At 41.7% G+C, this 25,578-nt stretch overlaps 1 protein-coding gene across 7 annotated transcripts; it reads left to right on the forward strand.

The window, feature by feature from the left end:
• Positions 1 to 1,479: 1,479 nt before the first annotated feature.
• On the forward strand, positions 1,480 to 23,713 carry LOC117960210 (vinculin-like). Of its 7 annotated transcripts, XM_034897931.1 has the most exons (24): positions 1,481 to 1,963; positions 8,329 to 8,399; positions 9,454 to 9,604; positions 10,141 to 10,249; positions 10,927 to 11,049; positions 11,644 to 11,804; positions 12,081 to 12,083; positions 13,415 to 13,505; positions 13,598 to 13,745; positions 13,824 to 13,977; positions 14,325 to 14,500; positions 15,123 to 15,313; positions 15,715 to 15,741; positions 16,047 to 16,246; positions 16,603 to 16,731; positions 16,855 to 17,004; positions 17,113 to 17,221; positions 17,427 to 17,729; positions 17,827 to 17,951; positions 18,859 to 19,044; positions 20,199 to 20,375; positions 22,669 to 22,872; positions 22,964 to 23,068; positions 23,421 to 23,713. In XM_034897931.1, exons 1-24 carry the CDS (start codon positions 1,796 to 1,798, stop codon positions 23,565 to 23,567), a joined length of 3,408 nt encoding a protein of 1,135 aa, XP_034753822.1. In that variant the 5' UTR covers positions 1,481 to 1,795; the 3' UTR covers positions 23,568 to 23,713. The 7 variants fall into 7 exon arrangements, with proteins under 7 accessions (XP_034753826.1, XP_034753822.1, XP_034753823.1 ...); XM_034897935.1 differs by lacking the exon at positions 20,199 to 20,375 and having other exon boundaries at positions 1,480 to 1,963; XM_034897932.1 differs by lacking the exon at positions 12,081 to 12,083.
• Positions 23,714 to 25,578: the final 1,865 nt, after the last annotated feature.

Consider the following 25,578-nt stretch of genomic DNA (forward strand, 5'->3'; position numbering starts at 1 on the left):
GACATTGAAGTTATATTGTGGTGTCATCATTTTAGTAAACTTTGTTGCAATGAACAAGCACAATCCAGCTGGCCATTGCGTCATTTTTGAAAGCATATACAACAAAAATCCTCTAAGCAACCTACTGCAATGCTTTCTATCAAAGTCTGTTTGGACAAGTCCACATATACAGATTGTTCACAGCAGTGCTACTGGAGCCAATCACAGTTAGTCCTATTCCCCCTCAATTACTCACAATGAGCAGTTTACTTTACTGCTTCTCTACTCCATCCTTATATGGATTTGAGATGTGAGTATGAGTCGTATTCCTCTTTAAGGACAATTTTAAGGGAGAGGAGAGGAGAGGAGAGGAGAGGAGAGGAGAGGAGAGGAGAGGTTTTTAAAGTCCCTAAGGTACCTTTTATTGGACTATTTTGAGATCACAGAAACACAAACAAAAAAACAACCTAAACAAAAAATTGAAAATAAATCCTATCAATACAAAAAGGAGAGGAGAGGAGGAGTAACAGGGTCTATTCTAACCAGGTGGACTTGAGGGTCTGGTCTCTCTGGTTTGGATGGCTTGTCTACCACACCCACATTAGACACACACACACACACACACACACACACACACACACAGGGTGACTCTTGGCTGGAGGCTCATTGGTCTACACCGGGTCAAAGGGGTATAAATACCACTGTTTTTGCTGCGGGGGTCTCCAGTTTCCCCAACACATATTCAGATCTGAGGAGCAGAGAGCAGAGGCAACCCCACCAGAAACCACACACACACACACACACACACACACACACACACACACACACACACACACACACTGTGACAAGTGAGTTATAGAGTAAAAACAGGTTACTTCACTATGAGGCAAACACAATTTCATGTACAACTTGTCAGGTGGGTGTTAAACCAAACGGACAGCTGTTCATCTCTGTCAAAGTGAAGAAGTTGGAGAAACTGTGTGGGTGAGTTGCAGGATCTGTAAGTCTCCTTCTGCTGGACACACTCCTTTCAGCTGCAGCCAGCAGCAAGTTGAATCCATAGGCTTTATTTAGACCTGAACATTTAGGCCCAGAGACATGAACTCCTGACCCCCCTTTATAATGATCACAGATCATATGACAGATGAAGGTTTGAAGCTTCATGAAGAGACATCACCGGATTTCTTCAACATAATGGTGCAGGTCCTGATCTCATTATCATGTTGACAACCTTTTCCTGATGTTTCCCCTCTCTGCTGCACACACCTCTTCTGCCATCTTAGAACCACAGTCTCTTCCAATGAAGTTACCCCAACACTTTCCTTTTTGGGGCCACTGGCATGTAGGCTATGACGTAATTTGGGGAGCGCTTTCACTTACAGTGTGTGTGGTGTGTGTGTGTGTGTGTGTGTGTGTGTTTGATGTACGTGCGTGTGCGTTCAGGGAAAACGTCAGTGCGCACCAACACCAACCCGGTTGGCAGCTTTATTCCTCGGCTGTGATTGGGCGGAGGGCGGTGATTCCTTCTGTCACGATTTGGATCGCTCCCACCGGAGGACACCGACCGTCTGAGTCCAGCCTTTACCGAGGTGCTCACCCACAAGAGGAGAGACGGTGCACACAAGGAGGAGAGACGCATGAGGGTTTTGTCTTAGGGGTTGGACTGACAACTCGGGTTTGTACTCCTGTCGGTGTCGTTGAGGAGAGGAGAGGAAAGGAAAGGAAAGGAAAGGAGAGGAATAGGAGAGGAGAGAAGGGGGATCTTCAGAACTGGAGCGCCTTTCTTTTGTCGGGTCTGCGGTAAAAGTCGTTCAAGATGCCGGTGTTTCACACTAAGACCATCGAGAGTATCCTGGAGCCGGTGGCTCAGCAGATCTCCCACCTGGTCATCATGCACGAGGAGGGGGAGGTGGACGGAAAAGCCATCCCAGATCTGACGGTGCCGGTGGCTGCGGTGCAGGCGGCAGTCAGCAACCTCGTACGGGTGAGTCCCGAGTTCGAACCAGAACCAGGGCGTCAATTTACTAAAAGCCTCAATGGCAAAGTGTCAGCATCCATATGTAGGCTATCATCATGAAGGACTGGTCTGATTGTATAGCTTTTAATTAATTATAAATTATTACAATAGGAGGTCATCACACTGTCCTGCATTGCACATGGGACAGTTTAGGCTACATTCATTTTTTTATAGGCTATGGCTTCCAGATAGATTTATTGCAGCAATCTCGATCTTTGTTAGCCATTAAAATGATATATAATACAGCCACACACCGAGCTGACGCTCATGCGTCTTTCACGAGCTCCTGCATTAGTTTTTTTTTTTAGCTTCTGTGCACACACACACACATGACACAACACCTCAAACTTTGCTCCGATTGGTAATCAGATGGCCGCTGAGCTCAATGAAGTTTGTGGGGTGGAAGGAACAAGTGTTTGATTAAATTAACAGGATGCTGTACTCTCTCTCTCTCTCTCTCTCTCTCTCTCTCTCTCTCTCTCTCTCTCTCTCTCAGACACACACACACACACACACACACACACACACACACACACTTTGTGATCAGAGGGAACGTCACTTGTGCCATACTTCATTAAACCAAGTTAGATTGTTGCAGAATTTGCAATTTATAGAACAATGACTTAAGAAAACTCAGCCCATTCATAATAACCTCCCTAGAGAATAGATACACTCAGTGGTCATTTATTGGACTCCAATCTCTTCCCCTCATAGTAATTCCTACACTTTCCTCCCTGCTCTCTTTTTTCCCAATTCCTTAAATCTCTCTCCACTTTACACGTCCCATTTGACCTCCTCTGTCTCTTTCTTCTCTGTCATATTGAGTCTAAATTGTCATTTTGTGTAGGAAGAGGCACTCTTCAGTCAGACAATGATGTCTCGTCTGAATGCACTGACTGGAAAAATCAATACAGGGCACATCATTAAGGCCAATTCGGTCATTGTTATTGCTGCAGGGGCGACCGGGCTTCACTCACTCAGGAGAACTCAGTAGCAGACGGACACTCCCTCTATTCCGATTCACAGTAATATTACAAAAAGAAGCTGGTTTCATATTATTTTGAGCCTGAATGTATCTCACAGTGTGCAAGTTCACACTTGGTGGAGCTGACTTGATCAGGATGCCACTAAAACTGTAATGCAAGTTGTGTGACAGACTACGATGCTGTCTATGCTCCGCTTTGTCCAGATTTAAAGATAGATTTTTACTTCTTTGTTTGGTATCTTGACAGTTGTATTTTGCTCTCCCGTTAAAGTGTTTTTATTATATTTTTCTGCATATCCTGAAAAACATCATGTTGCTGCTCTTCTGGGCATGGCTCCTCTGTACTTTTTTTCACTTTAGGACAAAAAGACATTTTGAAATAAAGTTTGAAATTGTTATTTTGATATCATACTAGTATGCAGGAAACCATGATTTTTCATCTGGAATGGACTAAACTCTTGAATAAATCCAAACATATACAGTACTGTCTAAAGGCATTTTGTGATATTACTCAGCATGTTTAAGAATATGTCAGAAGGATTATGACGTAAGACAAAAAACATTTGGATTCTGCAAATAGGAAGTTCATTAATACTTAGCAAAGTCAGTGTCCACCTTTGCTGACTTAAATGACTCCCATTATGGAAACTATGTTATTGGATAGTCTGAATGTTTGTTGAATTGTTCTTTTAAAATAATTTACAGTGAATAAGGCATCTTTAATTGTTCTAACATTTGTCATGTCAAAGTTTTGAATAGACACATAAGGCTCCTGCTTCCCATTGCAAGGACAAAAAAGATCATTTTCATAAATATATCATCAACTAAGATGAATAAAAGGGCTATTCAGTTTGAACTCAAACACAGTGAAAAATCCTCCTTTTATGCGATACCATCCAGCTGCACCGAGTCTACAATATGTCATTGCTACCGGGCACTTCTCGACATCTCTCTCTTTTTCTCTGCTTGTCCTTTTTTGACAGCCATTCGTTGACTTGAATCAGTTGATCCATGCAGACAGTGAGCAGAAGGAGGCTAATAGCAGCCTCAGGCATGTCGCTGGGTCCAGTTGATGGAGATGCCAGGCCATAGAGAACGATAAGGGCTGAGGACACAGTTGGAAGGTGTCGGACAGCAAAAAATGCTGTTGTTGATGTTGTTGTGAATCAAAAAATTAACACAAAAACTGAAAAGTAGGATGCAATAAAAAGTATAACATGCCTTATCCTCAGATCCTTTCTTTTTCCTATAGTGTTTACTCTTGTATCTTGTACTCTGCATAACAACACAGCTAAATGCTTACATACGCAGTTGGAGAAGGAATGATGAGTAGTTGTGTAGTCCACTAATAGAGGAGTGAGAGTTAAGAAGTGGGTGACAAGAAGGTGTTGAAAGAGAGCACAAAAGGTCCTTGAAAACAGAGCTTGTAAAATCAGCACTGGTTGGTTGCTGGGTAGATAAACTGAATTGGATGTAAAAGATACCTAAAGCTGAAATACACATACACTTCTGAGCACTTGCTCTTTATTTTAGAAAGCTGATTCACTCCTACACTTGCGCAGTTTGAGCTTAGATATAACACAGTATACCGCTACATGCCAGCATCACCACAAGAGTCCCACTGCATACCGATACAATTACACTGTTAACTTCGTCCAGGGCGGGCTGGATGTGGGGGGTACTTAAAATCTAGGTCACTGAGACACTTACCCACAAATAAGATGGTGTCAGTCTCTGTCAGAGGTTGTGCGTGGGTTAATTCGACTAATGATCTGAAGGATGCTGTTGGTGTATTTGGTTTAAAGTGTTAGCTTGCTAAAGTTGTGCTGATGACAGCGAGCTGCCTTAGTGGTGGTGAGAAGTATCTTCTCCTGAAGCAGTCAACATAGATCCTGAGTATGTCTGGGGGAGGGGGAGGAAGGAATAAATAGATTTACCGTTAAGTGAAGTAGCCACTCTCTGGAGAGAGAAAGAGAGAGGAGGGAAGAGCGGGAGCAGGGATGCGAGGAGCGAGATTGTCGACTAAAACTGTCGTACAGCGTGATGCAGAATGAAGAAAGAAGAAGAGGGATGAAGAGAGGAGGAGGAATAGCCACTTTCAGTCGGACACCGGCACCCTTTGAGGGAGGGGATGTGTCTCTGGCGTCTTCAGACCAGACTCTGCCAAGCCTCATAGTCAACCCTCCCACCTACAGCCCATACACACAAACACACACACATACACACTAACTGTCCTCAGCCTGTTGTAAATAGGAGCCAACTCTTCTTTTTCATTGGCATACCCAGGATGAGTCTAGTCCCCTCTGCTTCTCATTCTGCCTTAAATCTACTCCTGGCTTATATTCTATTGCAGAATGATATATTATTGTGTCATCAAGCGCTGAAATGGTTTGTTAAAAAATTGGTTTGTTGATTGTCAAAATGTTGATTAATTCCATCTTGCTAATAAGTAATTTAATTTGCGATAAAATAAGTAATTTAGGTCAGAGAATCATCCACCAACTCTGTAGTTCCTCTCACCTCCACAGTGTTTTAGCATCTTTTAGCTCATTGTGTTAGTTTTACGGATGACCCACAACTTTGTTGTTTTTCTTTAATCTCACAGCTCTCATAGGCTTTGTTTCCAGCAGTAGCAGCTGGACACTACCTGCTCAGCCCCAAACTGCAGAAACACAAAGTTAGCAACTAGCTGGTGAACTTATTCTTTTTTTCGTGATCAAATTTTTATTTATTTAAAGGGCCAAACAAAAGTGCAAAATGTTGGTCCAGATGACAACATTCAGAAAAGTACACTACACACACAGAAGAAGGCACGGTGCACCTTTTCCATTATCCTTCCTTGCAATCAAATGTTTCACTCTAAATCTAGGAAAGGAAACACAGGAAGGAGGGAGAGACAACAAAAACACAACAGCAAGAACGATGTCTGCAGCTCACAAACAAGACATACAGAAAAAAACAAACACACAAACACACAAACAAGAGACATTAACAGGGAGACCGGCACAAGACAAAAGGGACCAAACACACACACACAGACAGAAGTGAGAAGGCCATAGCACAAATCTATAGCATGGACTTCATGGATTCAGCAATGCTGAGCCAAGTGTCCAAAGTCCTTCTTGGGGCCCCACCTATGCAAGCCGTGGAGAGCTCCATATACACAACATCCAGAAAGAAAAGGGTCCAAGTATGAATAGACAAGTCATGAGGGGGTTACCAACCGGTTACAGGTGGTGAACATATTCAAGGATTTAGTAGCTAAAGTTCGAGATATGTCCCACTGCAGTTGGTGGAGACCAAAATAGAGCTATGAAGAGAGTGAATAGGGGAGTCACTTTAGTCAGATGTGCACAACCACAACTCCAAATGAATTCTAATGTTGCTCCATGTCCTCTGTATGTGTTCATTGGCAACTGTTTGCTAACATGTTAGCTATAACAACCTTACAAGGCTATAATATGTATGGCTATAATTTGTGTGTCAAATCGTTACCTTGGTCTGCGCTAAGTGGCTAAGTAGGTCTCACACACATTATGTGTGTGCAAGGATGAAAGACATAGAAAACGGCATGCAACTAACTTTGAACATCAATTGTAATTTCATGGTCATTATCCAAGACATTCTCTAATAACATTATCGTTATTCATTACTTGCAGGAGCTGACTTTTGCCATTATTCTTTGATTGGACTGGACTGTTAGGTTACATGTAATGTGCAAGTATGAGAAAAAAAGAGTATGAAAGCACCCACATAGGAGCTGATGCCTGTGGATCTAAGATCAGACTATTTGTATTGTGTCAGCTTTGAGTGACAGCTGTTTACCGTTGAATTGTGTGTCAGCACACCACTTAAATTCTCATTAATTATGTATTGAATAATCAATGCCAAGCTTTGCTGCTTACAAGAAACTCACACAAGTCTTTGATCTTTCACTTTATGTGACTACCTGAAGGGTTTCATCAGTGTGCGCTCTACTCTACTTTAGAGCTGAATTCCTCACAGTTTAAAGTTGGGAAAGCTCCTGGCATTTTTTAATAACGAAATTCAACCAGACACATTGACTGTAAGCCTTCAGAGACATTGATTATATTTTGTGATAATTCATTTATACACCATTGCCAGACATGACAGGTCCAGTGTTGTATGAATCGGTGTTGTTTGAACATGTTGTATGATTAGATTAGATTAGATTAGATAATACTTTGTTCATCCCACAATGGCGAAATTCCCTTGTTACTGCAGCAGTTTTACAAAGTAAAAAGCAAACCAACAAACAAGCCAACAAACAAACAGGCAAACAACAAAAAGTGCAAAAAGTACTGAAGGAATGCAAATTGCAATTAAATAAAAGGTATTGTAAAGTAAAGTGAGGTGCCCATAATACAAACAAATATTGCAATGTAAGTAAGTAGTAACCATAATATAGATGTAATATACAATAGATAGATTCCAAGTCTCTGTTGCCAGAAAGTCCACTTTACGTAACCTTTCATCGACGCAGCAGCAAGAGGCTGGTGTTATCATCTCACTTCAATTGCATCTCAAGTGTGTCAGTGTATGGTTGCATGTGTTTGTGTGTGTTCTAGGATATATTTCACAGACATGTGTTTTTTTTAGCCAGCTACATCACCATATGAACATATGTGATGTGTGTGTGTGTGTGTGTGTGTGTGTATGTGTGTGTGTGTGTGTGTGTGTGAGCGTGTGTTTGTGTGTGTGTGTGTGTGTGTGTGCAAAATAGAAATGCAGAATATGTATTTCATTATTTATGTAATGTTTGTAGAGCGAGAAAATGTATTAATAACGAAGGTCCTTTGAATATGTCAACGTTCTTAGTTTAAACCACATTTAGAAAGAAACCATTGTAGGACCTAAGCAGAGGAAAAAATCAATACTCATAGTTACGACTGTCAAGTTTGATTTGTTCAGTAAAAAAGAGAGCATATACATTTATCAGGTCCTGAATATCACTTGTGCCTGATTTAATGTGGAAAATGATTACACGCCAAACATTTTCTACATTGGTGATGTTGTACTGATGACTACAAACCTCCAGTAGAGCAGCATAAATGTCTCACACTTCATGTAGAATAACAGACATCAGACCAGAACCCGAGCTGCCTTCCCTCAAAGCTTGAAAGATATGATATGCACGCATGGTTGAAATAGGTGTGAATTGATACATACCCGTTCACCCTTCAGGCTATTAATAGTGCTTACTTTAATAGTATTTCCTTGCTGCCGCTTATGATAATAAAATAAATGGTCATGTGGTAAATGATCTCTGTGTGTGTGTGTGTGTGTGTGTGTGTGTGTGTGTGTGTGTGTGTTTGGTATTTTGCAGGTGGGAAAGGAGACTGTTCAAACCACCGAGGACCAGGTGATGAAGAGAGACATGCCTCCTGCATTCATTAAGTAAGTCTTTAAATCTTTAAAGCATTGTGCAAGAAAAAGCACTTGCTCTTGTTTCTTTGTATAACTCCCTCTGTCCCTCTCTCACCCACAGTCACTCATAGAAATACCCAGTGACAAATGTATGGAAATGATGCACTTTATCTCACAGAGAACTTGTTGAAAAGAGCTGCAACAAAGAGCCACTTCTGAGGCCGAGCCCGGGCAACTGGCCGGCTCTCTGCATCCAGACCGCTGAGAGGCTGTTTGTTGTTTTCCAGCTTGCATCCAAAGAGCTGACATGAACTCTGGGTGCCAGCTGAGAGCTGCTACTCAGCAATCCTAGGGCATAGACATCTGGCTGTGTTTGCTTGCCTGTATGTGTTGCATTTGCGCGTCTATTACTGTGCATTTTTATATAATTGAATTTTCAATTTGTCGTAATTTGAAGAAAAGGGTCTGGCAAATCCACACACAGCTCTCTCAGGCCTTCTTGCACATACACCATAAATCTCATTCACAGGGCTTAGAAAGGGGTGTGCGGGAATGTGAACCAGCCTAAATTTAGATGAACCAGCAGCCATTGATACCCTGACCAATGGGGTCAGAAAGAGGAGGGACTTGATTTTATTCAACGGCTCTTAAATTCTAAATTTCAAGTTGAGCTAATCATTGATCTCTGATATGCAATTCACAATTACGAAATTATATCCTAAACTTTGAACATTCAAGCATTGTAAATTAGATATTGGTAGGTTTGACTAAATGAAACCTGACACGATTGTAAAAAACTAAATCCAAGATTTATGACAGGGCATTGACGCTGGTCTTTCCTTTTTTATAACGATGAGAGAAACTTTCAAATGCAGAACTAAACAGAAAAATCTCTTCAAATTGGGTATACTTCCCTATGTGCTCACCTCGTTACCATCTCTACCAGGAGAGCAGCTTCTCTAAGCGAGGCATATGGTTTTCTTTTCTAGACATGAGACATGATCTTTTTGATTTGCAAGGTAATACATTCCTATGATTGGTAAATGTGTATGCTGCTCGTCTTAAGCCAGATGTGTATTTTCAGGGTGGAGAACTCAAGCTCCAAGCTCATCCAGGCGGCTCAGATGCTAAAGGCGGATCCATACTCCGTTCCTGCGCGAGATTACTTGATCGATGGATCCAGAGGGATACTGTCTGGAACGTCTGACTTGCTCCTCACCTTTGACGAGGCAGAGGTGTGTGTGTTTGCCTCTTCATTTCCTTGTATGTGATCTGAGAATCACTCTTACTTCAGAGGTGTGGTATCTTTCAGGGAAATAAAGCTTTATATAGCTGCACAGAGAAAGGAGGAACTCCTCTTTGAGCAAGTCTGTAATTGAGCCTCAAATGCAGCCAGATCTAATCACTGAGATCAAATGACTTCCCTCTGTTATAACTCAGGATGTGTTTGTGTGTGAGGATATGGTACTAGTCTGTGTGTGTGTGTGTGTGTGTGTGTGTGTGTGTGTGTGTGTCTGATAAGTGGAATCACATTGGGCACGGGATAATGCTCTCCATGTCTCATCACTAGCCTAATTTTTGAAAGGGCAACTTTTCACAGTCACAAGACAAACATCACAAGACTTTACATGCACCAACACACACACACAAACACACACACACACACACACAAAGAACACTGCTGAGAACTACTGTTATAAAATAAAGTTTGTGTAAAATCATCAGCCATTGTTTTTCGATCTGCTTGTGATATGTCTGTGTTTTCTAATAGGTGCGTAAGATAATTCGTGTGTGTAAAGGTATCCTAGAGTATCTGACAGTAGCTGAGGTGGTGGAGACCATGGATGACCTCATCACTTACACCAAGAACCTGGGACCAGGTCAGCTGGAGCTTTCTTTCTTTTCTTTTCGGACAAAACAGCCAATTTGAAGAAAAGGAAATTGTCTATAATTTTCGGTCAATTCATAAACTAAATGATACTTATCACAAATGACACTATATTTTTGCACTTGTGGCTCTGTTTTACAATGGCCACCAATAAAACATTAACAGTGCAATGAACCTTTTTTAGAGTAATCAAAGACACATTTGCCATTAGAAAACTAAACTACTGACTGTTCTCTGACACTAAGAAGCTGTGATTAAAGATCTGATGTTTTCACTGGCAGGAGAGCAGCACCAACAGGCTGTTTGTCATCAGAGGTATAAGGTCAATTGTGGTGTCAGAGCGCTGTGGCATAATGAGCTGGAGGAAAACTGATGCCAAGGGTTTCTTACACTTGACTGATGCTGTGATTGTACGAGATCAGTTTTTCATGAAGTAATGATCTGTTTGGATGTGTTGGAGTTACTCAGTTAGTGGATATGCTGGAGGATGCCCTCGGCCTCTGATCGTTTGAGCATAGTGAACACTGTGAAGCTAACGCTAACAAACCGAAGGTCAGGACTATTCGTTGCATTATACCTGCTGGTTTGTATGATTATGGTGACCTCTGACTTTCACAGAACAATAAATTATGCCCCCAGAATTCCCCATTTTTTGTTTCTTCCCCTCAGGGATGACCAAAATGTCAAAGATGATTGAGGAGAGGCAGCAGGAGCTGACACACCAAGAACACAGACAGATGCTAGTCAACTCAATGAACACTGTTAAAGAGCTGCTGCCTGTTCTTATATCAGGTTTGTGCGACTTTGTGTGTGTGTATGTATAAGTGCGTGCGTTTGGCACGCGTGTGTGTGTGTGTGCAAACGACATCGCAGGTCACTGAGCATCCAACAGTTGTTATAGCAACGCTGATAATTACAGTCATTAGTTGCTGGGTATGTCAGGCCACACACACTTTGCCTACTAGCTGCTCTGCTAGCGTCTCTCATACTGTATACTGTACCAGCAAAGAAAAAAAACACTTGCTGTGGATGTCATGTAAAAAATGTTGTGCTTGCAAGATCACCAACCACTTTGCAACATAAAGTTGCCATAATCAATATTTTCTACTTATTCGAAAGGGTTCAATTGTGGTGATGAACCTGCAGATAATTATCATCTGGAGTGGAGTTTGCCATATCAACATAAAAGTGTATGTTAAGTATAAATATAGGTATTTTATATTTATGTTTAAGAGTCTATGTTGCTTCCGCTGCCTCCAAGTGGCCAAAAATTAAACTAATACAGCTTTAAAATCACTAGCATTTAAAGTACTGGAGCAAGTTACATTATTCTGATGATTGTTTTTGTTTGTTGAATACTTTCAATACTTACGTTTCTGTCCTCAGCCATAAAGATTTTTGTCGCAACCAAGAGCAGTCGAGGTGCCGGCGTTGAGGAGGCAGAGAGGAACAGAAGGTTTACATTTGAAAAGATGAGCGCTGAAATCAACGAGATCATAAGAGTCTTGCAGCTCACCACGTGGGATGAAGACGCCTGGGCCAACAAGGTATGACCTGTTCTGCACATTTGAACTCTGATTTTCTTCATTTTATAACCTAAACCCCCACAACTACTTTAAAAGAGCCCTACATACCTAAATCAGATAATCACTTTTGCTTTGGAGAGCCTGTTTGCACACACATAACCACACACTCCATTCACACATTGCTGCACTCTTTTCTTTCTGTCTCCACTTTTTTCTTTTTGCTTGGTAGTATAACTCCTGGTTTTTCTTTTTCTTTTCTTTCTTTACCTTCCTCCTCCATTCTTTTCCTCACTGTAGAAGGTAAGTCTGTTTCTCTCCCCCTCTGCGGTTTCCAGCATGCAGGTGTGCCTGTGTGAGAGAGTGAAGGACATGTCCTCATGCTTACATATGTATCTGTCATGCTGGTATTTAACAGTTAGTGTGTCATGTGTTTTAGTCCACTGACTGTTAGCTGACGTGATCTGTATTGTCACTATAGTGTTATATGTGCATCTGTTTGTCTCTAGATGTCCATTTGAGTCAAATGGCTTGAAACAGATGCCAGTTGTAAGATTGTAACAATAACAGCTTCAGACATTCAATCCATTTTCAGTCATGGTATTTTCTTTCTCGTGCTGCTAACTGTGTGATGGAGCTCTCAGAAGCACTGTAAGATAGTGTTTTGGGGCAGATTATACTCTCTTGGAAATGTTTATTTGGGCACATTAATTAAAGGCTGTGCCATAAGATCATTTTACTGGTAACTCAATATCTGTTTCATCAGTCTAACCTGTAACTTTGCATGTTTCTCTGCACACAGCTACCTCAGACAATAATCTGTCTGTTTGTGTTTTTGTGTGTGTGTTTGCTGTGGACATACCACATACTGAGCTGTGAATGAGCTGTAATAAGCGCTTACTGTCAGTGTGTGGGGCAACCACCAGCACACGATGACTGTCCTCCACTCAGGTCATGAATTATAGAAATAAGCTGTTTGGTGTCCTGACACATGTTTAATAGATGGGTTGTATTGAACGCTTCCGCTTAAACGGTTCATTCTCCTCTGAGCAGGGAAAAAGCCTCTTCTTTAATGTTTCATTTCAATTTTTTTGTTAGTTATTATTTTTATTATTTTTTACAGTTGGTTAGTTGGGCTACATACTTTCTGAAAATGCTACATAACGACTTTTGTTTCAAATAAAGATTAATAAATCATGTAGTATTAGATTTGTATGTTACAGATAATAACTTTAATGAAAGTAACTTTTGGGGTTACTTTTAAGAGACTACAGTTAAGTACATAGCATTTGCTATGATTCTACTAATGTAGTAACTGTTTATTAATGACATACATGGGATGATAAATGTCTGTAATTCATCAATAATCAAACCATATTTGGGATCCTTTACGTTAAAGTATAAACCTGACTGGATATTTTGTATTGTAGACAAATCCCACAATATGATCAAAACTGACAAAGAATTGTTTCGATTAACAAGTATTACTGTAGCCAAAGCCTGATAAAGTATAAAAATTGAAGCTTAACACCAGCACTGTAATTTATGTTGAGTCAATCCCATCATGTTATTTTATACCCACGGCTGTTTTGACAGAGCTATATTCACAATGCTGTGTTTTCTCTTACTCTCAGGATATGGAGGCTTTGAAGAGATCTCTGGCTTTGATAGAGTCAAAGATGGCACAAGCTAAAATCTGGCTTAAAGACCCCCATGGACAACCAGGTAACTGGACTTTTCATGCATTTTGCTAAAACACTCCATTAGCTTTTAAGATGTTTTTTCCACATTCTGATTCTGTGTGTCAACGTCCCCAGGAGACCCTGGTGAGGTATCCCTGCGTGTGATACTGGATGAAGCTGGTAAGGTGGGAGAGCTGTGTGCTGGGAAGGAGAGGAAAGATATACTGGCAACCACTAAGGCTCTGGGACAAATGACTGACCAGATTGCAGATCTACGGGCCAGGTAGTGCAGTGGTAGAGTTTATGTTTGTATGCATTTTGTAGTCCTGTGTTAGTTGCGTGTGTGTTTCTTTCATGACAGAGGCCAGGGCCCGACCCCAGGGTGTGTGCAGCGTGCAGGACAGTGCTCGCAGGGCTTAGACTTGTTATTTGGCAAAGTGGACAGTGCTGCTCGCAGATTGGAGGCTCTAATCAATGCTAAACAGGCCATTGCCAGGAGGCTGGATGCTGCACAGGTCAGATAAAACAACAACACAATTATCCATGACAACCCTCTTTCCAATGAAGGATAGATACTCCTCTATTTATACTGTTTCTGTTTCTTTTGTTCAACAACAATTTCAATCATAAACTAATGTGAATTAGCCTGGCTCCGCCCTCCTATGTACTTCCACTTAATTTAAATTTCCCTTCAGTACAATGAAATGTACAAAAGTCTGGTAGGACCAGGCTAAATGTGAAAAAGAGCAACTGTGAAATGCTTAAAATAAACAATATTTAGTAAACTTTTCCCATCTGTAAAGACAGGTTTATGTTGCTTATTTCATTGTATGAGAATTAAGCCATATATGTGCATTTTTAGGCCTGGCTGGCTGATCCTAACGGCGGTCCTGAGGGAGAGGAGAACATCAGAGCACTGCTAGCAGAGGCCAAGCGCATCGCTGCCCTATGTGAAGACCCCAAAGAGAGGGATGACATCCTGCGCTCCATCAGTGAGATCGCAGGCCTCACCGCCAGACTTGTGGAGCTACGCAAACAGTACGTTTTCCTTCTTTGGACACATGCACAACCAATGATGTTTCGTGACTTCAAGTAATTCTTAGACACTCTCTTTCTAGACTTAAACTGCAACCTCATGACACCATTAGGTGGCCTATTTTACCTGCCTGGAAAATATGTTGTTGCCTGTCTAGCCTGAGCATCAGTCCTACAATAAGGTTTCTCTTTAAATATCTCGTGAAACAGATGGGGCTATGGTATTTATGTGGAGGGTCAGTAATAGAGAACCTAAGGGAAAATACCACTCATTTTGAGGTTTCTGCCACCGAATTTTATATTTGAAATACATTTTAGATGCAGTCTGATTGTCAGTTTGTTTGTCATATTTTTTTCTTCTGGCCTTAGATGTGTCAACAGTAATTAAACTCACAGTGTATTTCCTTCAATTTCTGGCTAGACAAGACAACAAGTAATGTTGACAAAAAAGATGAAAAGTGGCATAAGCCTTACAGTATTTTCCTTTAAGATGGTGTCTAACAGGGCTTTGGTAAGACATTTGGTGGGTTTGAAGCCACTATTTAACAATGAATTTTTAAACTTTATAGCTTTTACACCTTTTTGTTTCCCCCTCAAATCATCTCTCTATCGGTTACTGTTTCAGGGGCAAAGGTGACAGCCCGGAGGCCCGTGCATTGGCTAAGCAGATTGGGGCAGCACTGCTGACTCTACAGTCCAAAACCAACCGTGCCGTGGCCAACATGAGACCTGCCAAACCTGCCGTCACCTTGGAGGGCAAGATGGAGCAAGCCCTCCGCTGGGCAAACAACCCCGGAGTAGATGACAGAGGAGTAGGTGAGCGGGGTTGGATGACAGCTCTCGGGATCTATGTATGAAATTGTAGTTCTAAAATAAACACTCTGACCTTCCATGCCTTTTGTCAGTCTGTGCGGATGATGGAGAGTGTGTGAAAGTGGTCAAGAAAGTAGTTATGGGATCCTGAAAGATGTGAGGTGTTTGTGGTCCATGAGGGGGATGTGTCATTTTCAACATATCTGAATATGGTACAGAAATGACTGTGCCGATGACTGATGCCATTGACTTAAATGCCCAAAGTGAATCACTGAATGAATGAATAACTTAACTTAGTCATTTAGGAAGCATTGTTTTTTTTAATGCTTTGTTTGACGCATGTTGCTGCATGTTTTGTCATTTGATTGTTTCCTATTTCCTCCCATGCTTCCCTATTGGGGCAGAGTGTGAGATACTACAGTGGAACACAGGTACCTGCCCACTATATGCTTTCTTAGAGGATATAACCAAACACTACAGATATTAATCACATAATGACTTCTTAAAACATTACCTCTTCTCTAATTTACAAGATAAGATATAGAAACCACAGCCATTTCTCACCCTTTTCATTCCTAGTACTTCTTAGATCATGTAAGCAACAAATACAAAAACAATGCTATAATTTAGTCATGTCTAAATAAGTTTTTTGTAATTGTTCTGTTGTATCTGGGTTTTTATTATTGTGTATCCATATGTGATGGGAAAATCACTTATGCCCTGTGTCTTTCCCAAGGTCAGGCAGCAATAAGAGGAATGGTTGGAGAAGGGAGGAGACTGGCAGGAGGTCTGTTGGGCCCGTATCGGCAGGATATGGTTGGACGCTGCGACCGAACAGAGACCCTTATGACATCTTTGGCGGACATGGCCGGCAGGGGCGAGGCTGAGGCTCCTCATGCACGAGCTACAGCTGCACAACTGCTGGACAGCCTCAAGGTAGCTCAACTTTCTCACAAACACACCCATTCATTTATGCAACAATCCACTGTCATTACAAACCTACTCTATACAGGCAAGCATTGTTCAAACACACTGAGGTTATTTTAAATGATAGTGCAGATCACAAAGTTTCCAAATAAACCAAATATGCCAGGCTAATGTTTGGGGAAATGTAAATCAAATGATGCACAAGACATCTAGAATCTTTTCATTTGATCGAATGGTGCATCCATAAAAAAACATGAAGTCCTCTATGTCTGATACATCGGTGATCATTATCATTATAATCAATATAGAGTATTGGTGCAGAGCTCCACCTAGTGGACTCATATGACACTCTCCGCTTCTACCAGGACCTGAGGCAGCATATGCAGGAGGTGATGACCCAGGAAGTTTCTGATGTTTTTAGTGACACCACCACCCCTGTCAAACTTCTGGCTGTGGCTGCAACTGCTCCCCCCGATGCCCCCAACAGAGAGGAGGTCAGTAATGCACAACAATCTGTGCTGCTCCATCCGGTTATTATGTGTGTAGAAAATGGAAACTAAATGAAAGCGGATGATCATGTCTGTAGTCTTTAAAACCAGCATTAATATTTGTTGTAGGTTTTTCAAGAGCGTGCAGGGAACTTTGAGGCCCACGCAGGTCGGCTGGGGGCTACTGCAGAGAAGGCTGCTGCTGTGGGAACAGGCAATAAGAGTACAGTAGAGGGAATACATGCTGCTGTGAAACACGCCAGGGAGCTCACACCACAGGTGCTAATGTTTGTTTAGGTGTTCCTGATTTACACCATTGCATACATTGGTTAAACATGTAGCTGTCAGAGTCCGACAAAACAGTCTGGCATGTTGATTGATGTCCAGGTGACCTCTGCTGCACGGATCTTGTTGAAGAATCCAGGGAACAAAGCAGCATACGAGCACTTTGACACCATGAAGAACCAGTGGATTGACAATGTTGAGAGACTTACTGGTGAGGAGTTTCTTTCTAGTTGCAGATCAAGTTCTTGTTGATCTCAACATACATTCCAAATTACATTAACATTGTATGTGTGTGTGTGTGTGTGTGTGTGTGTGTGTGTGTGTGTGTGTGTGTGTGTGTGTGTGTTTGTGTTCGTGTGCGTGTGCATGTGCGTGTGTGTGCATGTGTGCGTGGGTGTGCGTGTGTGTGTCCTCAGGTCTGGTGGACGAGGCCATCGACACCAAATCTCTGTTAGATGCTTCTGAGGAGGCTATAAAAAAAGACATCGACAAGTGCAGAGTTGCTATGGCGAATGTTCAGCCCCAAATGCTTGTTGCCGGGGCAACAAGCATAGCAAGACGAGCTAATCGAGTCCTGTTGGTGGCTAAGCGGGAGGTGGAGAACTCTGAAGATCCACGGTTCAGAGATACAGTGAAACACGCGTCCGATGTCCTCTCCCACACCATCTCACCCATGGTGATGGATGCTAAAGCTGTGGCTGGGAACATACAAGATAAAGGTACAAGAATACACTGTGCAAGCACATGTAAGAGATACTGTATAACAGGTTTATTCACTTCATTGTCTCTCTTTATGCTCCACCTTCTTCTTCACAGCTCTGCAAAAGGCCTATTTGGACTCGTGTCTGAGGATCCTGGCTGCAGTTGGAAAAGTTAGAGAAGCCTTCCAACCTCAGGAGCCTGACTTCCCTCCTCCACCACCTGACCTGGACCAACTTCATGTACGCACACTCAAACACATATTTCATATTATCCGCAGACAGTAAACCTTCCTACCACCACTTACTAAAAATGAATGCATTAATACAGACGGGGAAAGTAATTCTTCATCAGCTTTGGTAGCAGTGACCTTGATCTGCCCAATGCTCCAGTGAAGCTGCTGAGTGTCCCACAGCAGAAAACTGGTTAGAGTGGGCCCTCATATGTAATTGTAAATGTGAAGATGGGTGTTGCAAAGTGCATACTCACTTAAATTCTTGTGGATGAAGGTTAAGACTGAATAAAATGTAAACAAATACGTCATCTCCAGGCCTTATTTGCCAAGTAAAAAACATATATTAAAGGCCCTGAATACCTCTCAATCAGCTTCTTACTGTGAGTAATTGGGTCTCACATGAATGACATATTTTTGGCTAAATTAAGAACAGTTTGGGTCATTTTACTGTAAGTCTAAAAATATGTATACATGTAAGCAATCAGACGTATTGTAAAAAAGGCAATATTGGGACAAACAGTATAGTCTAGCAGATTATAATAAAACCAAATTGGTATCACATGTTTAAAGAGAAACTTAACTACTAGAAATTGTATGTTGCTGACTTCCAGTGATTTAATGGCTCACCCTGCTGCAGTTATGTACTGCTGCACTCCAGGACCTCATGACATCACTGTTGTATGTTTTTACAAGTGCAATAGAGTACATTTGCATGTTGGTCAGAGGTGAAACACTCCTAAAACCTTCAACCAGAGGGGGCAGCAAGCTCTGCTTTTACTCTTTAAAGCCCCAGTGTGTGGACGTGTAATGTCTTTATTGATACAACCACTAGATGGTGCAAAGTCACATCCCCCTTTGTTCCTGATCTACATAGGTATCGGTAAGATATGAGTGTCTATATGTGTATTTTCCAGGTTAGTGATGAACAGGCACCCCCCAAGCCCCCCCTGCCAGAGGGCGAGGTGCCCCCGCCTCGGCCCCCTCCTCCAGAAGAGAAGGATGAGGAGTTCCCAGAGCAGAAGGCCGGAGAGGTGCTTAGCGAACCCATGATGGTGGCAGCCAGGCAGCTGCACGACGAGGCACGCAAGTGGTCAAGCAAGGTCAGTTCACACAATCACAGAAATCTACAGTTTGCATATCCACCCCATCAAATGCCTTTTCAAAATCAGTGTCATACATATATTTCTAAGCTATCTGGTTAGTGATATTCCTATGTCATGTTAAAAGACATGACCTTAGGGAGTTTTCTTCTTCTCTCACTTGCCCGATGATGAAGTGCCTTCTCATTCTGTGAATAACCTGAAATCAAGTTTTTTCTATAATCACGTTGATGATGGAATGTGGAGATCAGTGGCTCAAATCCAATTTCAGAGGGAAAACTGGAAACTGTCATCTGTTCAAGGTGTTGGCATTTAATGTTGTTAATGGCTTCGACATACACACTTACATGCACAAAGTAAATATAACAAAAATAGTAATTTGTGGAGTGTATCCTTCATCGAGAGACCAATTACATTAAATGTTTGCAGTAGACTTTGTATTCTTTGCACTCTTATCCCTATTGGGGTCTATGTTCAATATGTGTGTCCAGTTGTTTTTGTGTAGAGAAACTGTGTAAATAACCCCTTATTATCTTTTTGAAGCTCGTAACCGTTTTCCCCTCTATAGCTTTCCTGACAACATCTGTTTAATGATATGCATCAGAGGTGTCTTTGGAAACCAGGCACAAAACATTTCTAATCTTTTATGGCATTGCGCCACACTCAGTTTCCCAGCACACTGCTATACTCCTAAATTCACCAGAAGGATGCCATCCACTGGATTTGGCTACAGTTGTGCTACAGTATGATTTTGCAAATGCTTTACCAACTGTCAACTCAGCCACTGCCTCAGAGTAAGGCATGTCATCCATCTGCTATCTGCCCAAACCAGCTCCTCTTTCCTTTTTTTCCTATCTTTGCTTGTGCAGTTTCACCTCCCCTCTCCCTGCCTCTTCATAGTGCTTGTATTCACTCTTCTTCCCTCCTATACATCTTCAGTCCTGTTCTTCCATCCAGTGCTTCTCATACTGTACTAAATGCTTCCTTTTCCCATGCTTCCTTCCCTCCTGCCATCCCTGGCTTCCTTTTTCCCCTTCTCCTCCATATTCCTCCTTTTTCCCACCTCCTTCTCCCTCCTTCTTTGCCTCCCACCCTTTTCTTCCCATCCCAATTGATCAACCAACAACCACCAATCCCCCGCCACGCCTGCCCAGCCTGAGGATGAGGAGGCAGTAGAGGAGAGAGAGGTAGATGATGAAGATGAGTTTACTGATGGTGAGGATGACTATGAGCCAGAACTGCTGATGATGCCCTCCAACCAGCCTGTCAATCAACCCATTCTGGCCGCTGCCCAGTCTCTCCACCAGGAGGCGCGCAAGTGGTCCAGCAAGGTCTGCGCACGCACATGCACATGAGTGCACACACAACCAGATGTGGGTCAGTTTGGCATTTGTAATAGTCTCCCAGTGTTTTGAGCTGGTGAGTGGATCCTACAGCTGTTTGACCCCACATAAATAGGCATCCACACATGCAAACATATACATGCAGCACACAAGGAAATCCCTGCAGGACAAAGGAACATCCTTTGGAGTACTAGCCATGGTACTAGCTGACAGTCACTGTAGCTGTGCAAACGATGAGCTCTGAATCTGCCACTACCATGGAAACTTCCAACCAGCTGCAGCTGTTGTTGCAACACACTCAGGCATGGTTGACGCACGGTTCTGCTGATGCCACACTAACACTTCACTATTAATCAATCAATCAATCAATCAATCAATCAATCAATCAATCAATCCATTTCATCATCATTTATTTGTCACATAAAATCATATTAGGTACAGGTCCAGTGAAATGTGATCCCTTATGTGTATGTAATCTTTCTTCTAGGGAGGGTAGAGCATCGCCTATTGTATGTTTAGCCAAACTAACCACTCTTTGCAGGACCTTGCAGTCCAGTGTGGTTCTATTACTGTACCAGACAGTGATGTTCCTTGTCAGGATGCTCTCAATGTTGCAGGAGTAAAAATTCCTCAGTATTTGAGGGGATATCTGGAATTTCCTCAGGCGTCTGGCGGTGAAACAATCCCTGCCTTAACTTTCTCACCAATGAGTCAGTATGTACTGCCCTCAAGGATGTGAACACTAAGATACCTACAGCTTTCCTACTTTTCCTACTGTTCCTTCCCAGATTCATTCCAAAGTCCACTATGATCTCTTTAGTCTAGCTGACATTCATTCGTAGGTTGTTATCCAGTAGAGTGTCCTGTATTTCTTTAAGGTAGGCTTTTTTTTATTTTTGTCTATAATCTCACCCACCACAGCTGCTTCATCATCAAACCTGATGATGGCGTTGGAGTTGTGTGTGTAGAAGGAGTACAGCAGGGGACTTAAAATGCAGCCCTGGGGTGCTCCAATATTAAGGCTGAGGTTGAAAGAGGTGTGTCCGCCCACTCTTACCACCTGGGGTCTGTCTGTCAGGTCAAGTCAAGACAAGGATGTGTGCTAACATCTTTTATCTCTTCAACTAATAGCTGGAGGCAAAGGAGGGGCTGTCACAGTTTTTCGCAATCCACCGCTCTCATCATCTTTTACATCTAAATTATATTCAGACAAACAAAACACAATAACAAACCAGGGCTCCTCCAAAAATATTATCCAGAAATTGAGTGTCTCTGCTGAATGGCAACACTTAAACTAGGCGCACTACCTAAAGCTGCTTTAGTTTGCTCTTAACTGCTTGCTGCTCCCGTCTATGCTACACACAACGTATACCCTGTCTTAGACTGTCCCAGTCTTAAACTGTGAGAGCCCTGACTCTCTGCTCGTTCATGGTGCTCATGAAAGGTCAGGGGACTGCTCTGAATACAGCCAAATTTAGTTCGTAATTTATACAATAAAATATCCTAAAGCATTTTTATTGTCTGTGTTGTTCTTGATTTTGATGGACCTGACAGAATTGGTAAAGGTTGAGGAATGTTGGAATGGAGAGTTTATTTGTAGCACCACCTGGCTCCAAGTCCCTTCATTATGTTTATAATTAGGTAAAGTGGTTAAAAGGAAGAGCTGGCACTCTGTCTTGCTGTATCCGCTGTTGTCAGCCACCTGTTGTTCGGCCAACCTGTGAAGCGAAGGATGACAGTTTCCCAAAGACTTTTGGGTGATGTAGATTTGACGTTAGACTGCCTGCTTGCCGTATATGATCACCAGCATTCATTGCTTCTTACCATAGGGTGCGTGATCGCTCCAACACTGTGAACATCACCTTGTGGGTATTAACCTTGACTGTGATGTTAAGGGAGACGATGAGGACTGCAATGCTGTTTCCCTTCAACATCACAGATGTAAATTTGAGAATAATCTTGATCTATGAGGGTTGAAGAATATGTACTATCTTGCACTGACACTGCATGCAGCTTTCCACTTGTAATTGTAGTGCATGTTTTGCTTTTGTCATTTGTGTCAAACTCATTCATACAAAGCACCAGCATTCATTTATTGTTTGATAACACAATTTTCAGTATCCTGCAATCCTAAGAATATCAGAAAAATGTGTGGAAACAGGAGTCAAGCAAGATGTTTCTGTTGCATTCTCCTCTTCTCTTATCCAAAGCCATACTCCTCTTCAGTATCCTGCTAACTGCTCTTACTGCTTCCTCCTCTACCTCTCTCCGTTCTTCGCAGGGTAACGACATCATAGCAGCAGCCAAGCGGATGGCTCTGCTAATGGCAGAAATGTCTCGGTTGGTGCGTGGTGGAAGCGGAAACAAGCGTGCGCTTATTCAGTGTGCTAAGGACATCGCCAAGGCCTCAGATGAGGTGACGAGACTGGCTAAAGAAGTTGCCAAGCAGTGCACTGACAGACGCATCAGAACTAACCTGCTGCAGGTAAGGACATACTCATGTAGACACATGTTGAAAAGCCCTTGTCCTTCTGTCTTGTACAGAAAATAAATAACATGTTTTTCTCCTTCCAAAGGTGTGTGAACGAATCCCTACCATCAGTACTCAGCTGAAGATCCTCTCTACTGTCAAAGCCACCATGCTGGGACGGACAAACATTAGTGAAGAGGAGTCAGAGCAGGTAAAATCCCAAAATTGCACACGATACCGAGTATCACTTCAATAACAGCACTCTCTTTTTCCCCAAAATTTAACTAGTGATAGATGAATGTAACTGAATAACACTGAATTTTAAAATGAGCCAAAGTCAATCAGAGACTGGCCCGGCATTTCAGATCAGTGTATGCCTAAAAGCTCATTCTTTTGTAAAAGTACAAATAGAATTACTAGTACAAGTACAGTTTCAAGTCAATTTAATCAAGTACTTTACTGAGTACAGTACCTGAGTAAATGTCTTCTCTCTGATAACTTGTCTTAATTTTGTCCCATTTCTGGGGTTATTTATTTTTTTATCCAAATGTTTTCCTGACCAGGCCACGGATATGTTGGTCCACAACGCCCAGAATCTGATGCAGTCAGTGAAGGAGACCGTAAGAGAAGCAGAAGCAGCCTCCATCAAGATCCGCACTGATGCCGGATGCACACTTCGCTGGGTGCGCAAAACCCCCTGGTACCAATAAACACCCTGGTCACTGAAAATGTAACGCTTTTAACTTGGCAACGATAGCACACAACTCCAGTCATGTATGGATTACTGAATGGGCCTACCGGCTACAAAGACACACAAAGCAACTGCAAAGAGACACAAAATAACTACAAAGAGACATTAAACAAGCACTAAGAGACATTAAAACGACACAAGACCACAAAGAGATAAGTGTAACCACTACAAAAAGGTGCAAAAAAGGCAGAGGCGTCTCAAAGTCTGTATCTTGTTCCTATGTAGTAGAGGTGGTGTGGGGCCTTTCGCATGTCTGTGCAGGAACCCATTGTCTTGTAATCCATCCATGCCTTGAGTAAACGTAGCAATGTGCATACTCATCATGAGTATAAGTGCACTTCTTAAAAGAGGAAACTGATGGTGATGTGGTGCTTACCAGCAACCATTAGATTTGGTACCAAGCAGGTTTCATTTATTGGAGTGAGTTCAGCTTTGCTATCCAGTTCTCTTTATTTGTAACTGTGGAATCACGTAGGCGAATCCAAGACGGTTTATAATATATATTTTTGGTATGTTGTGTTACAAGAGTTTATCTAAATCCCAGGTATATATTTTTTGCATGACATTTTTTTCTATTTTCTACAGGCAAATTATGACATTAAGACACTTGTCTCCTAGAGGGTTTACTCTTACTCTTATTACATTTTTTCAGTGAGTTTCTTATTGTCAATTGTATATACAGTAATTATTTGTTTAATGGACAACACTCAGCTATGAGCTTTATACACTAAGTTAGACACTGAAGTGTAAAGTCGTGTGTGAGCTGATGAGCTCTCCTCATGTTTACTTTTGGTAATAACACTGTTCTTAACTGAAGATCTATTAATTCAAAAGGTGATACAACATCACTGCTGTCCGGTGATGTTCATACTTGAAGAACTAAAAGATCTTCTGAATTAAAAGTGTTATGATTTATAGGCTAATTATACAGTTTCAAAAGTGATTGTATAATTTTTTTTTAAAATGTAAGGTTTTCAATATGTACTACCTTGATTGCAGGAAGGTTGGCACTTAAGAGACAATTTCAGTACGATTGACAGAAATGTAAGGCGAGATGAGATGTGTTGTTTTTGCTGTTTTGAGTTCTTGGTTTGAAATATGTTCAACTTGAACAGTGAACAATGCCAAAGGATTTGTTTTAAATTATTGTAAGCCTCATCTTAACACTTAAAATCCAGGTTATAACAAACGAGGCATACCATTTCTTTAGAGATGCTTTTTGAGGTCTGTTATTTTTTAGCAAAAAAAAAGAGAGAGAATGTTTTCTCTTTTTTAACTAATTGTAGTGCTTTGTTTCTGCACTCTGTAACAGTTGAACTGTTCAAAATGTATCAAAACCAAATTATTTCAGACAGCTATTCAACTATTCAACTTCATGCTTTTAGACTTTTCTCTATGTGTAAACTAAGTAGTCCCACTCTGAATGCTCTTAAGCATCATCCTAACACAGATTTTCTAGAAGACCCAGGTGGTTTGAGAACAAAAACAAACCTTGTATGTGATATATCAGGCATTAATGCCAGTAGGTGTTAGTGTGGGTGTAGCTGTTTTTGTCTGGAATAATTACACAGCAGTTCAACAACAAATGATTGGAAACTCAATATTAAATGCAATCAGATCAATGAATACACACTTTCACTCCCTAAAACGTATTTCATCAAGTTTTATTACACGTTTATGGCTGGGCAAATGTGACTATTAAATAGAGAATCTGGATGTGTGTGTATGTGTGAAGCCTCCTCACTTAATCAGTATTAGTGAGCCGTCCCCATGGGGGTTAGAGACAGAGCTCTAAATGTTAATTGCATTTTCATCTTTATTTGGGAACTACCGAGCATGTAGCAGTCACTGACCCCTCACTGAGAGTGACAGGGTGTACTTCTTTGTGTACTTGTGTTGAATCACCCTGAATGTATTCTGATAGCTTCCTGTCCTGCCAACACATCAGCTGTGCCTTGGAAGAATAAAAG

Source organism: Etheostoma cragini, chromosome 17, assembly GCF_013103735.1.
Source record: "Etheostoma cragini isolate CJK2018 chromosome 17, CSU_Ecrag_1.0, whole genome shotgun sequence".
Lineage (NCBI taxonomy): Eukaryota > Metazoa > Chordata > Actinopteri > Perciformes > Percidae > Etheostoma > Etheostoma cragini.

What these genes read in the sequence shown, in the direction of transcription:
- LOC117960210 (XM_034897931.1), top strand. Translation starts at nt 1,796, where the DNA reads ATGCCGGTGTTTCACACTAAGACCATCGAGAGTATCCTGGAGCCGGTG. An exon ending in AGTAGATGACAGAGGAGTAG is followed by an intron (nt 15,314 to 15,714) that starts GTGAGCGGGGTT and finishes CTATTGGGGCAG; the next exon opens with AGTGTGAGATACTACAGTGG. An exon ending in CGCGCAAGTGGTCCAGCAAG is followed by an intron (nt 20,376 to 22,668) that starts GTCTGCGCACGC and finishes CGTTCTTCGCAG; the next exon opens with GGTAACGACATCATAGCAGC.